The sequence below is a fragment of the Oreochromis niloticus genome, linkage group LG7 (genome assembly GCF_001858045.2).
Source record: "Oreochromis niloticus isolate F11D_XX linkage group LG7, O_niloticus_UMD_NMBU, whole genome shotgun sequence".
NCBI classification, from domain to species: Eukaryota; Metazoa; Chordata; class Actinopteri; order Cichliformes; family Cichlidae; genus Oreochromis; species Oreochromis niloticus.
The window spans coordinates 35,322,475-35,336,376 of NC_031972.2; the positions used below are offsets into that span (position 1 = coordinate 35,322,475).

Sequence of the window (13,902 nt, forward strand, 5' to 3'; positions counted from 1 at the left end):
GTGAAATCCCAGAAATGCACACTAGACAAAGTGAATCTGTGAACTAAAGTGTAGGTCTGTTAGGTTATGTTGTGGTGAACCTCGGGTTGGGGGATGGGTGTTCATACTGGAGTGCAAAATTAAAACCAAGATGGACTAGAAACGTTCAAAGCCATCAGGTGCTCAGTTTAGAAAAAAGAGAAAAGAAGAGGAGGAGAAACGAGCAAAAGTTACAGGTAAGCAGATGTGTGATTGGATAATGGCAGGTCATCCTGAAACAATCAGAATCAGAATACTTTATTAATCCCTAAGGAAGTTATGTGGGTTACAGTTGCCCCAAGAAGAAATGGTAAAAATAGTAACAGTAACAGACTAAACTCCAAACAATACATTATGTTACAGATTTTAATATTAATTAGTCATTGTCAATTGTTGATTTGTTCTGTTCTCATTGTATGACAAAAATATAGCCGTTTGCATACCATGCATACTCTCTCTCTCTCTTCATGTGTGTGTGTACAACAGTTTTATGTTAATGTACAATCCTTAATATGTTTTGTGTGTGTGTGTGTGTGTGTGTGTGTGTGTGTGTGTGTATGTGGGGGGAGGGGGGGGGGGGGGGGGGGGGGCGCCAGAGGGAGTGTTCGCCCAGGGCGCCAAACAGGCTAGGACCACCACTGTGTGTCAGAACAATGAGGCGACTGCTGAATGTTACAGGTGTTACAGGAGTGATACATCTCCTGTTGTCAGGCCTGCAGGTATCAGGCTGTTGTTCTCCTTTATCTCATATATTTTATATATATTTTTTGGAGTGGCACAAATAATTTGTGTGGCATCAGATTTGATTCAGAACAGCTGATTGTTCTGTAAATAGTTTGAAATGTTTATTTAAAAAACCAACTTGGCTGCATTTTTAGGTAAACAGCTGCAAAAACTTTGTTGTTTGCAAAACTCAGTACCTTTTTTGAAGAAGTAACTATATAATTAATTGCCCAACATTGGTCATTATATACTGTATTATGCAGAAAGAGAGCTACAGGACTCTCTGCCAGACCACAGACTCATAATACAAGTCAGAGCTTTATTTAAAAAACAAGGAAGAAAGTTGTGTTTTTAAAATTGGAGTTAAAGTTATTTTTACTTCCAATAGTGTTAACATACTACACAGACCATGAACATGACTTTTTAAATTTTTCATTGTAAGTGGGCTAAAGCACTTAATTAAAAGTAGTCTAACATATATGTAAATGCTGTAATTTGATTATTTTAATAAACCATGTAACTTGGATGGATTTGATGCTGGTGTGACCACAGTGCACACGTCTGCTGTTGCTCACAGTGGTCCAAGGAGCTCAGGGAGTTTGTGTGTTTGCTCAGTCACATGAAAAATTAGAAGGAACATTGGTTCAGACCATCACACGCTGAAAATATGTGGCTAGCAGCTAGGGTCCTCACACACACTTACAGGGGGTTAAAATCTGAACTGGTAAAGCTCAGTGGTTATTTTCCATTTCAGTACTTTAAAAAAAAATCTGTAAGAAGTTTATTAGCAGGCCAAGGAATGACATCATTACCTTGACACAATCAGTGAGTTCTCTAAATCAATATCTAAGTCTGTTTTGCTCACTTAGTCTAAATGCCTATGAACAACATTTTCCCAACATGCTTGGATGAACTGAGTCTGTCTGGACTGAAGCCAGTTCACCTCTTCATTGAAACTTCCATGGAAGCATCACGGCAGCACGGTGAAACAAAGCTGAGGAGTTGCTGGGCAGGTTTTATGTGCCTTTAACAGACAACATTTCTCATGCGATTGGCTGACTGACTGCGGTAGGTACACTGTTGGATTTGTGTCGGGTGATCATCAAACAGATGTGGGTGGAGGAAACACTGAGTGCTCAAACAAGCAGACCCGGCTCTGTTTTTAATGCTGAAACTGTCAGACTTACCACGAAGAACATAGTCTGTTATAGTAACCACACAGAAGTCTTTGTTGTTGGGCAAGTAGCCAATCCAAGGTTATCTAATAATACTTATAATTGGTTATGAAAACATTTGGTCAAAGTTTGTGTACATTAAGCACTCACGCACAATCAGCAGTGATGATGAAGGTAAAAAATGAAGAATTACCGGCTGATGAGATTACATAAATAAATCGTTCTGTGGAATCAACATGAAAAGATTTTATCAGGTAAAGTGGAAGACAGATTTGTTTGTAGATAGACAGCCACAAATAATTCTCAATTTCAACGTATTGCTTTTACATTTTTACAAATAATCCCCACAATGAAAAAGAATACGAATAACATACAGGAGAAGAGTCAGTGCACTTATTTTGTAGCCTCCGTTTAATTCATATTAAAAACTGACTAAATGTAGATAAGGAATGAGTCCACACATGAAATTTACTGAAATATGAAATTTATTAGCACGGCTGCCTCACAGCAAGAAGGTCTTTCTGTGTGGAGTCTGCATGTTCTCCCCGTGTCTTTGTGGGTTCTTTCCAGCTACTCCGGCTTCCTCCCACAGTCCACAGACATTCAGTTAGTGGGATTAGGTCAACTGGTCACTAAATGGCCCAAAGGTGTGAATATGCGTGCGTATGGTTAACTGTCTGTCACAAAACGGCTGTGTGCAGGCAGGAGAAGGACCCAAACGCAAACTCACCAGAACGGGAACTTCACTCAAAAATTCAGCTTTATTTGCTGAACTGAAGTAAAAGTGATACAAAGCAACGCAAACTAAACTTGCAAAAACTAACACACAAGGAGACACAGGGAAATTACACACAGCTATGAGGGAGGACGAAACACTGAACACAGGAAGACTGAGGACTTAAATACACACATGAGGTGATCAGGAGAAGTGGTAACACAGCTGAAACAAATGAACAAAACGATGTCACAGGGGAAGTGTAAAACTAAACACAATGAACACAGGAACACAGGACCGCTTTCAAAATAAAACAGGAAACATAATGAAACGCAGACATGACAACATGAACTTGACAACAAAAGACATGCAGACATGAAACACATAAAGGACAAGGGAGACTTAACACAGGGGTTGAAAACACAAGGGGAAACTAATAAATAAGTGAACTTACAAAACCCAGTGAACTTAAACATAAACCATAAACATCAAAATAAACTAAAACTCAAAACGCTGGGTCAAAAGACCCGGGATCGTGACACTGTCTCTCTGTGTTAGCCCTGCAACAGGCTGCCAATCTGTCCTGGGTGTACCCCACCTTTCAACCCATGGTAGGTTTAATTATTATAGCACAATTTATATCTCATAGAAAGCTGACATCCCTAAGTGAGGATTTTAGGAAAATAAAGATGTCAAGATTAACAAATCGAGGAAGAAATAAATCCTTTGAGTTTAGTTTTACCACAGAAAGTGATTAAACTGATTATATTCAAAATAGTATATTTAAGCATTTATTTAATTGTATCATTACTAAATAATCCTAGAAACTTTAGAAAAATCATTAATATAGATGAGGAATAACAAGGATCCAAGAATGGAACCTTGTGCAACTCTGCAGAATAATCTGACTTTGCTGAAACAGCAGCTCAAAACACATAAAAACTGACCTCTGTTGAACTTGAACTTGAACTATTTTACATAATAATGCAAAAATATATTTGTGTGACTTCTCCAATAAAATATGATGATCATCAACAGCTTTAGAGAGATCTGTGAACATACTAACAGTATATTTTTAAGTGCAGAGATAACTGTGTTAGTCGGGTGATGCAGAACGTGGACTGATGTTTACAGAAACCAAAAACTGGTGTTCATAAAGAACAGAATTAGAATGTTAATTAAAAAAATTATAATAACCTTTTATAATATTTTTAGAAACCATGCCCAAATATAAATCTGTCTATATTTTTTAAAACAGTGAAGATCATCTGCATTAAATGGATGAATAACTTGAGTAAGTCATCAGACCTGTTTTCAAAGGCAAAGTGAAAATGTGAAAATCTTTGAGTAAACCTTGAGTAAACATTAAGAACACAAAAACACTCAGTGTAAAGCCATACTTGTTTTACCAAATGTTTTACATTTTTCAGGCACCCATGTAGTTCCTGAGAACTCCAGAAACCTGATTTAAAAACAATAAACCCTCTCTCATTAAACAATGGTTCACCTGATGGGTAGCTGGAGTATAAAAAGAAAACCATGTGACTAAATACAGATCACCGATCCTGTTATAAAAGGGTAATTAGTTCACACGAGCCTCGTACGTCCTTTAGGCTGAATAAAATAGTTCAAATAATTTGATCAACTAATGTAAAGACAGCGGCTGCAGGCGTCACAGACCGTGATGAAAGTCAGCTCATAAGCTGCATGAATGCATTAAAAGTGCAGCTAGAGGTGGTGGGAGTGTGAGTTTGGATACATTAAAATTGGGACCTCCTTTGGTCCGAGCTTTAATTCTCACCCAGTCTCCATGCCGTACATGTATAGAGATAAAAACAAGCTCCAAAGCAAATAAATACTGCACTTTAGTTCAGTTTATTCTGTTTGTGAGGCACAAAGTACAGATTCATGCTGATTGCTGAAAATCAAACAGCATTTAGTTTGTTTCTTCACAAGGTTAAATGACCATAAATGGAAACTCCGTCAACCCCCCGATCAGCAGCCTGCTGGAGAGAATTTAAGTGAGGGGGAAGAGACAAATACACAAAAAGAGGTGGACAGATCTGAGGTGAAGAGCACGCTCTGTCAGAAATACTGAGACGACTGAAGGGGTGGAAGGTAAGAAGCTTCACTGCTCCTGATGTGCTGACAGGGAGGGAAACGGCTGAGTAATTAAAACGGCTTTAGCCCAAAAGAAGCACTGTGCATGTGGCACAGGTGGTAGAGCAGATCAGCTACTGCTTGGAAGGTTGATGGTTTGATTCCTGGCTCCCCAAGTCTGCGTGCCAAATATCCTTGGGCAAGATATTAACCCCAAATTGCCCGATGTGTTGACTGGAGTTTGTTTATGTTTATTAGTTGCACTTGAGTTTAGAAGTGCTTGTATGAGTGGGTGTGAATGGGTAAATGAGGCATGTCGTATAGAGCGCTTTGAGTACTTGGGGAGAGTAGAAAAGCACTATATAAGAATCAGTCCATTTACCAAATATGACACAGGGCTTAGGAGGAAAATAGTGCTTCGTGTGCTCAGTTAGCACAAAAAAGTGCCCATTTTTCATTCAGAATCTAAGTGCTGCTTATTGAAATTAAATCCACACCTTTAAATCTGAAATACTGAATCATTCAGTGTCAGATTAGCTGAATTTTTAACCTTTTGGCTTCTTTGTACTTGAAAAATGCTGGACATTTAGATTAGAGGACATGACTCCCTCACAAACTCACAATTTTTTTGTGTGAATATATATATATATATATATATAAAAAAAAAAAACACCCAGCGCGCCCCTGCGGGCGGTTTATCCTTCAAGCTCGGGTCCTCTACCAGAGGCCTGGGAGCTTGAGGGTCCTGCGCAGTATCTTAGCTGTTCCCAGGACTGCGCTCTTCTGGACAGAGATCTCCGATGTTGTTCCCGGGATCTGCTGGAGCCACTCGCCTAGCTTGGGAGTCACCGCACCTAGTGCTCCGATTACCACGGGGACCACCGTCACCTTCAACCTCCACATCCTCTCGAGCTCTTCTCTGAGCCCTTGGTATTTCTCCAGCTTCTCGTGTTCCTTCTTCCTGATATTGCTGTCATTCGGAACTGCTACATCGATCACTACAGCCGTCTTCTTCTGTTTGTCTACCACCACTATGTCCGGTTGGTTAGCCACCACCATTTTGTCCGTCTGCATCTGGAAGTCCCACAGGATCTTAGCTCGGTCATTCTCCACCACCCTTGGGGGCATCTCCCATTTTGACCTCGGGACTTCCAGGTTATACTCGGCACAGATGTTCCTGTACACTATGCCGGCCACTTGGTTATGGCGCTCCATGTATGCCTTGCCTGCTAGCATTTTGCACCCTGCTGTTATGTGCTGGATTGTCTCTGGGGCATCTTTACACAGCCTGCACCTGGGGTCTTGCCTGGTGTGATAGACCCCAGCCTCTATGGATCTTGTACTCAGAGCTTGTTCTTGTGCTGCCATGATTAGTGCCTCTGTGCTGTCTTTCAGTCCAGCTTTGTCCAGCCACTGGTAGGATTTCTGTATATCAGCCACCTCCTCTATCTGCCGGTGGTACATACCGTGCAGGGGCCTGTCCTTCCATGATGGTTCCTCGCCTTCCTCCTCTTTCTTGGGTTTCTGCTGCCTGAGGTATTCACTGAGCACGCTGTCAGTTGGGGCCATCTTCGTGATGTATTCGTGGATGTTTCTTGTCTCATCCTGGACTGTGGTGCTGACACTCACCAGTCCCCGGCCCCCTTCCTTCCGCTTAGCGTACAACCTCAGGGTGCTAGACTTGGGGTGAAACCCTCCATGCATGGTAAGGAGCTTTCTTGTCTTGATGTCAGTGGCTTCTATCTCCTCCTTTGGCCAGCCTATTACCCCAGCAGGGTACCTGATCACGGGCAGGGCGTAGGTGTTGATGGCCCGGATCTTGTTCTTACCGTTCAGCTGACTCCTCAGGACTTGCCTGACCCTCTGCAGGTACTTGGTGGTTGCAGCTTTCCTAGCGGCCTCTTCATCGTTCCCATTCGCCTGTGGGATCCCCAGGTACTTGTAACTGTCCTCTATGTCTGCAATGTTGCCTTCTGGTAGTTCAATCCCCTCAGTTCTGACTACCTTCCCTCTCTTTGTTACCATCCGACTACACTTCTCCAGCCCGAATGACATTCCAATGTCATTGCTGTATAGCCTGGTAGTGTGTATCAGTGAATCGATGTCTCGTTCACTCTTGGCATACAGCTTGATGTCATCCATGTACAGGAGGTGGCTGACAACCGCTCCGTTCCGTAGTCGGTATCCGTAGCCAGTCTTGTTAATGATCTCACTGAGGGGGTTCAGGCCTATGCAGAACAGCAGTGGGGACAGAGCATCTCCTTGGTAGATCCCGCACTTGATGGTGACTTGTGCTATGGGCTTGGAGTTGGCCTCTAGTGTTGTGTGCCACATTCCCATTGAGTTCCTGATGAAGGCTCTTAGGGTCCTGTTGATCTTGTACAATTCTAGGCATTCCAGTATCCAGCTGTGGGGCATTGAGTCATAGGCCTTCTTGTAATCAATCCAGGCTGTGCACAGGTTGGTCAGTCTGGTCTTGCAGTCTCGGCTGACTGTTCTGTCTACCAGTAGCTGGTGTTTTGCGCCTCTGGTATTCTTGCCAATCCCCTTCTGTGCCCCGCTCATGTATTGACCCATGTGCCTGTTCATCTTAGCCGATATGATGCCTGACAGGAGCTTCCATGTAGTACTGAGGCAGGTTATTGGTCGGTAGTTGGATGGGACCGGTCCCTTCTTGGGGTCCTTGGGGATCAGGACCGTCCGACCTTCGGTTAGCCATTCCGGGTGTCTCTCGTTAACTAGCAGCTGGTTCATTTGTGCTGCCAGACGCTCGTGGAGTGCAGTCAGCTTCTTCAGCCAGTAGGCGTGAACCATGTCGGGCCCTGGTGCTGTCCAACTCTTCATACTGGAGACCCTTTCTTGGATGTCTGCCACTGTGATGGTTACTGGACCCTGTTCAGGGAGGTTGCTGTGGTCTGCCCTCAGATCCACTAGCCACTGAGCATTGCCGTTATGGGTTGCGTCCTTCTCCCATATGCTCTTCCAGTATTGCTCCGTCTCCAGCCTTGGTGGTGCTGTTCTGTTATTGTTCCCTTGCCACTGAGAGTACACCTTTGCTGGTTCTGTGGAGAACAGCTGGTTTATTCTCCTGCCTTCTATCTCTCTGGTGTACCTCCTCAAGCGGCTGGCCAAGGCTGTGAGTCTTTGCTTGGCAGTTTCCAAGGCCTCAGGTATGGACAGCTTGCTGTATTTCTTATGCACCTTCTTTGTCGCGCCTTTCTGCAACTCCGTTAGTTGGCTAACCTCCCTTCGTGCTACTTTGATCTTGCCCTCTAGCCTCCTTCTCCATGGAGGGTACTGCCCCTTGTGGCTGTTCAACTTGTAGCCAAGCATCTCACTGATCACTGCTGCCGTAGTGTAGATCAGCTTGTTAGTGTCGGTAATCGTGGTTGTAGGTATCATCCGTAGTGCTGCATTAACATCATCTAGCAGACCTTCTGAGGGTACTTCACGTAATCTTGGTAACCGGCTAGGGGGGGTCCAGGTTTCAAGCTTGGCCATGATCCTATCTTTCAGGTCAGTTCCTCTCGCACTCAACGATCCTTCTCCTATCGCACTTGGGGCTATGTACCCAATCTTGGGTGGGGGTGATGATATCTCCCCCCTGACCTGGCGTCCTGACTCCTCCTTGCCGTAGCATTTATGTTGTACCTCGTCAATCTCTAGCTGTGAGAGCAGTCCCTTCTTTCGAATGTTGGAACACTGAGCTACTAGTTGTTTCGCCGTCATTGTGGATGTTGGGTATCGAAGAATCCATAGGTCCCTCATCCTATTCATGTAACCCCTTCCGCCAGGGTTACTTGCGTAGTAGCATTCCAACAACGCCCTGTTTTCGTCTCTTGCCCACCGATGCCTTCTTGTTCCAGTAGCCCACTTGTCGTCAGGGTGCCCTGGTTCCTCAACACCTGACGCGGACCTTGTTGATCCGGGCGACGTCCGAGCCGGCATGCCTTCATATTTATCTGTCTCGCTCATGTCTGCGGTAGGCTCACTTTTAGCATAGGGGGTCTAGCCTTAGGACCCTTACTGGATACAGACGCCCCAGGCAGGAATCGAACTTGCGATCTTCTGCTCCAAAGGCGTGTAGTTTAACCACTACGCTATCCAGCTGCTATATATATATATATATATATATATATATCTATCCCCGGCCCCCTTCCTTACGCTAAGCGGAAGGAAGGGGGCCGGGGACTGGTGAGTGTCAGCACCACAGTCCAGGATGAGACAAGAAACATCCACGAATACATCACGAAGATGGCCCCAACTGACAGCGTGCTCAGTGAATACCTCAGGCAGCAGAAACCCAAGAAAGAGGAGGAAGGCGAGGAACCATCATGGAAGGACAGGCCCCTGCACGGTATGTACCACCGGCAGATAGAGGAGGTGGCTGATATACAGAAATCCTACCAGTGGCTGGACAAAGCTGGACTGAAAGACAGCACAGAGGCACTAATCATGGCAGCACAAGAACAAGCTCTGAGTACAAGATCCATAGAGGCTGGGGTCTATCACACCAGGCAAGACCCCAGGTGCAGGCTGTGTAAAGATGCCCCAGAGACAATCCAGCACATAACAGCAGGGTGCAAAATGCTAGCAGGCAAGGCATACATGGAGCGCCATAACCAAGTGGCCGGCATAGTGTACAGGAACATCTGTGCCGAGTATAACCTGGAAGTCCCGAGGTCAAAATGGGAGATGCCCCCAAGGGTGGTGGAGAATGACCGAGCTAAGATCCTGTGGGACTTCCAGATGCAGACGGACAAAATGGTGGTGGCTAACCAACCGGACATAGTGGTGGTAGACAAACAGAAGAAGACGGCTGTAGTGATCGATGTAGCAGTTCCGAATGACAGCAATATCAGGAAGAAGGAACACGAGAAGCTGGAGAAATACCAAGGGCTCAGAGAAGAGCTCGAGAGGATGTGGAGGGTGAAGGTGACGGTGGTCCCCGTGGTAATCGGAGCACTAGGTGCGGTGACTCCCAAGCTAGGCGAGTGGCTCCAGCAGATCCCGGGAACAACATCGGAGATCTCTGTCCAGAAGAGCGCAGTCCTGGGAACAGCTAAGATACTGCGCAGGACCCTCAAGCTCCCAGGCCTCTGGTAGAGGACCCGAGCTTGAAGGATAAACCGCCCGCAGGGGCGCGCTGGGTGTTTTTTATGTTCCTGGAAGGTGCCAACAAACTAGGTTAATGTGCTGTGGCTGTTTTAGGATGTGGAGGCTCGTGCTGACTCTCACTCTGTTCTCCTTGGGATCTGAGGCCATGGTGACCTGCAGAGATAACAATGATCATGAGGTAGACTGGTAAGGGAAACACTTTTATTAAAATCCTTTCTAAGACAGCAATTAACTAATCTTGTCTCACTCTTAACTTGTCACATACTGAGTCTCAGTAAAACCTGTTTTTATTAACACTGTACAACAGCAGGCATTCTTTCATCCTCATTTTTAATGTGTAGAACAGCCCACTAGAGAGCAGTAGGAGGAGTGAAACAGACACGAGTGCTTAATGTGAGTGGGCTTTTTAACATTTTAAAACTAAACAGTAACAGCAGAGGTAGAGTCAAAAATTTAAAATTAAGATGCAAACAGGAGCAAAAAAACAAAGAACCAACTCTTTTTCTCTGGTTAAAGGTTATATGACTGTGCCGTCTGTCACTTTACCTGCCTCTCAGTGACGACACTATTGGAAAATTATGCTAAGGGTTATCAAAGAAAGGGTTTTAACCAAAATGTCAGCATTTAACACATCGGGAATCAGACGGTCTAACATTTACCCTTTTGTCTCTTTTTACATTTTATTTCTCTTTGTGATCAGGTACATCTTATATAAGGCACCAGGAGAGAAGATCCCAGATCCTCAAAATCCTCCAAAAAAAAAATATAAAACGGAGATAAGATACATTTACATCGATTCAACAACACAAAGAGTGGATATGGTACCCGGTACAACTAACTATAAGAACCTCATCGATTCTTCTGCTGCCTTGGGCAACACACTGAGGCCAATCTTGAAGTCAGTTAAAGACATGGTGAGAGTCTTTGGTTGGTTAAACACATAAAAGACAAAAACCAGGTTACCAGTTACCACAAATTGAACACTAATCGGTTTCAAAAATAAGTATAATTTTGTCTCTGCAACATGTGTTGCTAAGACTTTTCAGAGAGGATGTGTCACAATGGCAACCAAGAAAATGAGCTTTAAAAAGTGGCGACTATTGTATTTTAACCCAAACCTAAAACTACCAAACAGCTTGAACCTAACCAGGCAGATTACCTGAAAATCTCTGTCTAGAAACTGTAATTAATAGGTTGAATGTCATGAGTGTTTCTGCTGTGAGACTGTGTTGTCATGTAGGCCTGTTCTGTATGTTTACTTACAAAGTGTTAATGTAGCTCTTTCTGCATCATTTGCAGCCACGAAACTTTGGATTCCTCAGTTACAGTGATCAGCCTCCAGGATGTAGTGCCAACCCTAAGAAGTTTGGCCACAGTAAAGGTAAGTAATGCTAGAGATTGTATCTTTTCAACTGGAACTGGAACTGAGTTCAGTTCCTTCTGTGTTTCTGAGTTTATTTATATTTCAGGTTTCTGGTTCCTTGTCTATGAGGTTCCTCTTGTGTCATGTTTTTCACCCTCTCTGTGTGCATCTCTCGCACTCTCCCTCTCCCTGTCTTAGGTCGTGTCTCTGTGTTTCTTACCCTTACCCGTTCCTCTCTTTGTGTTTCATCTTTTGTATCTGTTGGTTTACACACGTTTCTGTGTCAAGCCCATGTTTCTTAGTCTATGCCTCAGTGTGTTTCATGTTTTATTTTGACAGTTTTATTCAGTGTGTTTAGTTTTGCTTCCCCTGTCTCTTTATGTCTAATTCATTCCTGTTGTGTTCTCATGTGTTTCCACTTCCCTTGTCACCCCTCAGTGTTTATATTGTCCCCATATTCCTCAGCCCTTTATCAGTTTGTGTGTTCGTCTCGCTACTCCTGTTAGTTTTCTCTGTTGTCAGGGTTCTGGGTCTTGAACTCAACTTTTGAGTTTATATATTTTTGTGTTACTATGGTTCAAGTCAATCCTGTTCTCATGTGCCTTCCTTCCTCCTGGCTATGTGTCTTGCTGTGTGTTATAGTTTGCGTCTTAGTGTTTCTTGTTTTATTTTGACAGTCTCTCATTTCGTGTTTAGTATTGCTTCCCCTGTGTCATTATGTCTATTCATCCCAATTGCATTCCCATGTGTTTCAACTTTCTCGTCACCCTCATGTGTATGTATTGTGTGAGCTTCCCTGTGTTCGTTGTCGGGTTGTCTGTTAACCTCCCCTGCGTCTTCATGTCCCAGGTTTCTCCTCCTGTAGTTTTTCCGGTAAGGCTTTTGCTAGTTCTTGTCCAGTTTTTGTTCTTGTTTGATTTATGTGTTATCAGCCACAATAAAGGCTCGCTTTCTGTTCATTTCGATCCTGCCTCTTATTCACTTGCTTTTGGGTTCACACTACAACACACCAGCCACCTGGCCATAACATCCATGTTCCAGGTTTTTGGGGGTTTTAGTTTCCCCATTGCTTAGTTTTTACTGTTTATTTATTGTTATCTTCATTTTCACTTTCCTTGTTTGTGCTCCGCCAATAAACAGCTTGCTATTTGTTAAGATTACATTTTGGGCCCTGCATTTGGGTCCTCATCACACTCCGCTCCATGCCATCTGCGCATGCATTTAGGGACAATACTAGAAACAAAATCTGTTAACTGGTTGAGTCATCCATGAGTGGGCTAGCAAGGAGTAAAGTATTTGATGAGTGGGTATCCATTTTACTGTTTAATGACCAGCTGTGTAACTGTTCCGGTTCACAGGGGTTCTAATGGTAGAACAAAACAGTTATGGGGTCTGGCTCTTACACAGCACGCCTCAATTCCCCTTCAGAAGAGACCAAAACACGTTCTGGCCTGAAAGCGGATTTCAAAATGCTCAGACGTTCATCTGTGTAACTTTCCACTACAACCAGTTCAGAAACATTGGTAATAAGCTCAATTTAAATTCTATACATTTCACAATTTAACCCCCAGAGGTTGATCTAAAGCTCACAGTAAAGATCTCCTTTAACTGTTTCCAGGTAAACACCTGCAGTACATCAGAGCTTTTCCTTTCGACTATGATATTCCAAATGATTTCCATCAAGAGCTCATTGAAGCAACAAAATGGGTTCAAGCCAACCCACCCACAACCTCACCTTACCTTACCTTGACATCAAAAGGACAGCAGAACTTTTACAGCTTTGCTAAACAACAGTCAAAAGACTTAACAGGTGAGATGTCTGTATGTATATGAGTGCCAACTTAAAGGTTAACCTGTTAAATTAAACCAGTGTAGGGCTTGTGTGGGTTTTTTTTTTTTTTTCAATTGGGTTTTATTTATTTATTTGTTCAATAGTACTAATCAGAATCAGTCTGTAAGAACTGGACAGAATTAAAGGATTCTTGTCGTTTCTTGCAGTTGGAGACCTCTACTTCACCATTGCCAAGGTAATTGACAGTGATGTTGCTGTGCAGACCTGGGGCTGCCAGCCTGAACGGGCCCTGTCCTATTGTTCAAACGGCAACCACAGAGTGTACAATATTGACATTATCAATACAAATACAGGTGTGGGTAGGTGGACTCCTTCAAAAGACCATTCAAAGTGGTGTGTGACCATAAACCAAAACAAACACTGGACCTGTATTGCTGATGTAAACAGGGCTGAAACCCAGTATGAGAGGCGAGGTGGGGCGCTGTGCATTAACAATGAACAAATAAGAAACATGTTCCTAAATTTTGCTGAGCTCACTGAGGATTGTCCACCTACTACACGTCATGGATTCCACATCATGGACATCGACCCTGACTGTGGGCCAAGCCCTGATTTCAGCACTGATACTCTCATGGGCTGAATACAGCTTAACATCACTGTAGAGTTTCCTACTTTTTAATAAAACACTAAAGAAAAAATGTTAGAGACGCATTGGTTTAGTCATCACAGTTTGCCTGTTTCTGAAAAGATCAGTATTACAGCATGATTCAGCCATTTTATTCTGTTTGATTGTGAGAACAAGATTTTTTTCTGTTGGAAAAAATAAATTAATCTGACACCATGATTTGGTTTCTCTTTATCTCTGTTATTAATCTGTATTTATCACCTTATTCTCAAG

At 43.5% G+C, this 13,902-nt stretch overlaps 1 protein-coding gene across 2 annotated transcripts; it reads left to right on the forward strand.

Annotated features, from left to right (window-relative positions):
• The first annotated feature begins 4,597 nt into the window (after positions 1 to 4,597).
• Positions 4,598 to 13,848, forward strand: LOC109202857 (plancitoxin-1-like). 2 transcript variants are annotated; one of them, XM_019361390.2, is made up of 7 exons: positions 4,598 to 4,749; positions 9,943 to 10,035; positions 10,550 to 10,763; positions 11,149 to 11,230; positions 12,571 to 12,735; positions 12,831 to 13,022; positions 13,211 to 13,848. In XM_019361390.2, exons 2-7 carry the CDS (start codon positions 9,944 to 9,946, stop codon positions 13,642 to 13,644), a joined length of 1,179 nt encoding a protein of 392 aa, XP_019216935.1. In that variant the 5' UTR covers positions 4,598 to 4,749; position 9,943; the 3' UTR covers positions 13,645 to 13,848. The 2 variants fall into 2 exon arrangements, with proteins under 2 accessions (XP_019216935.1, XP_025764317.1); XM_025908532.1 differs by lacking the exon at positions 4,598 to 4,749 and adding an exon at positions 10,191 to 10,242.
• The last annotated feature ends 54 nt before the right edge of the window (positions 13,849 to 13,902 follow it).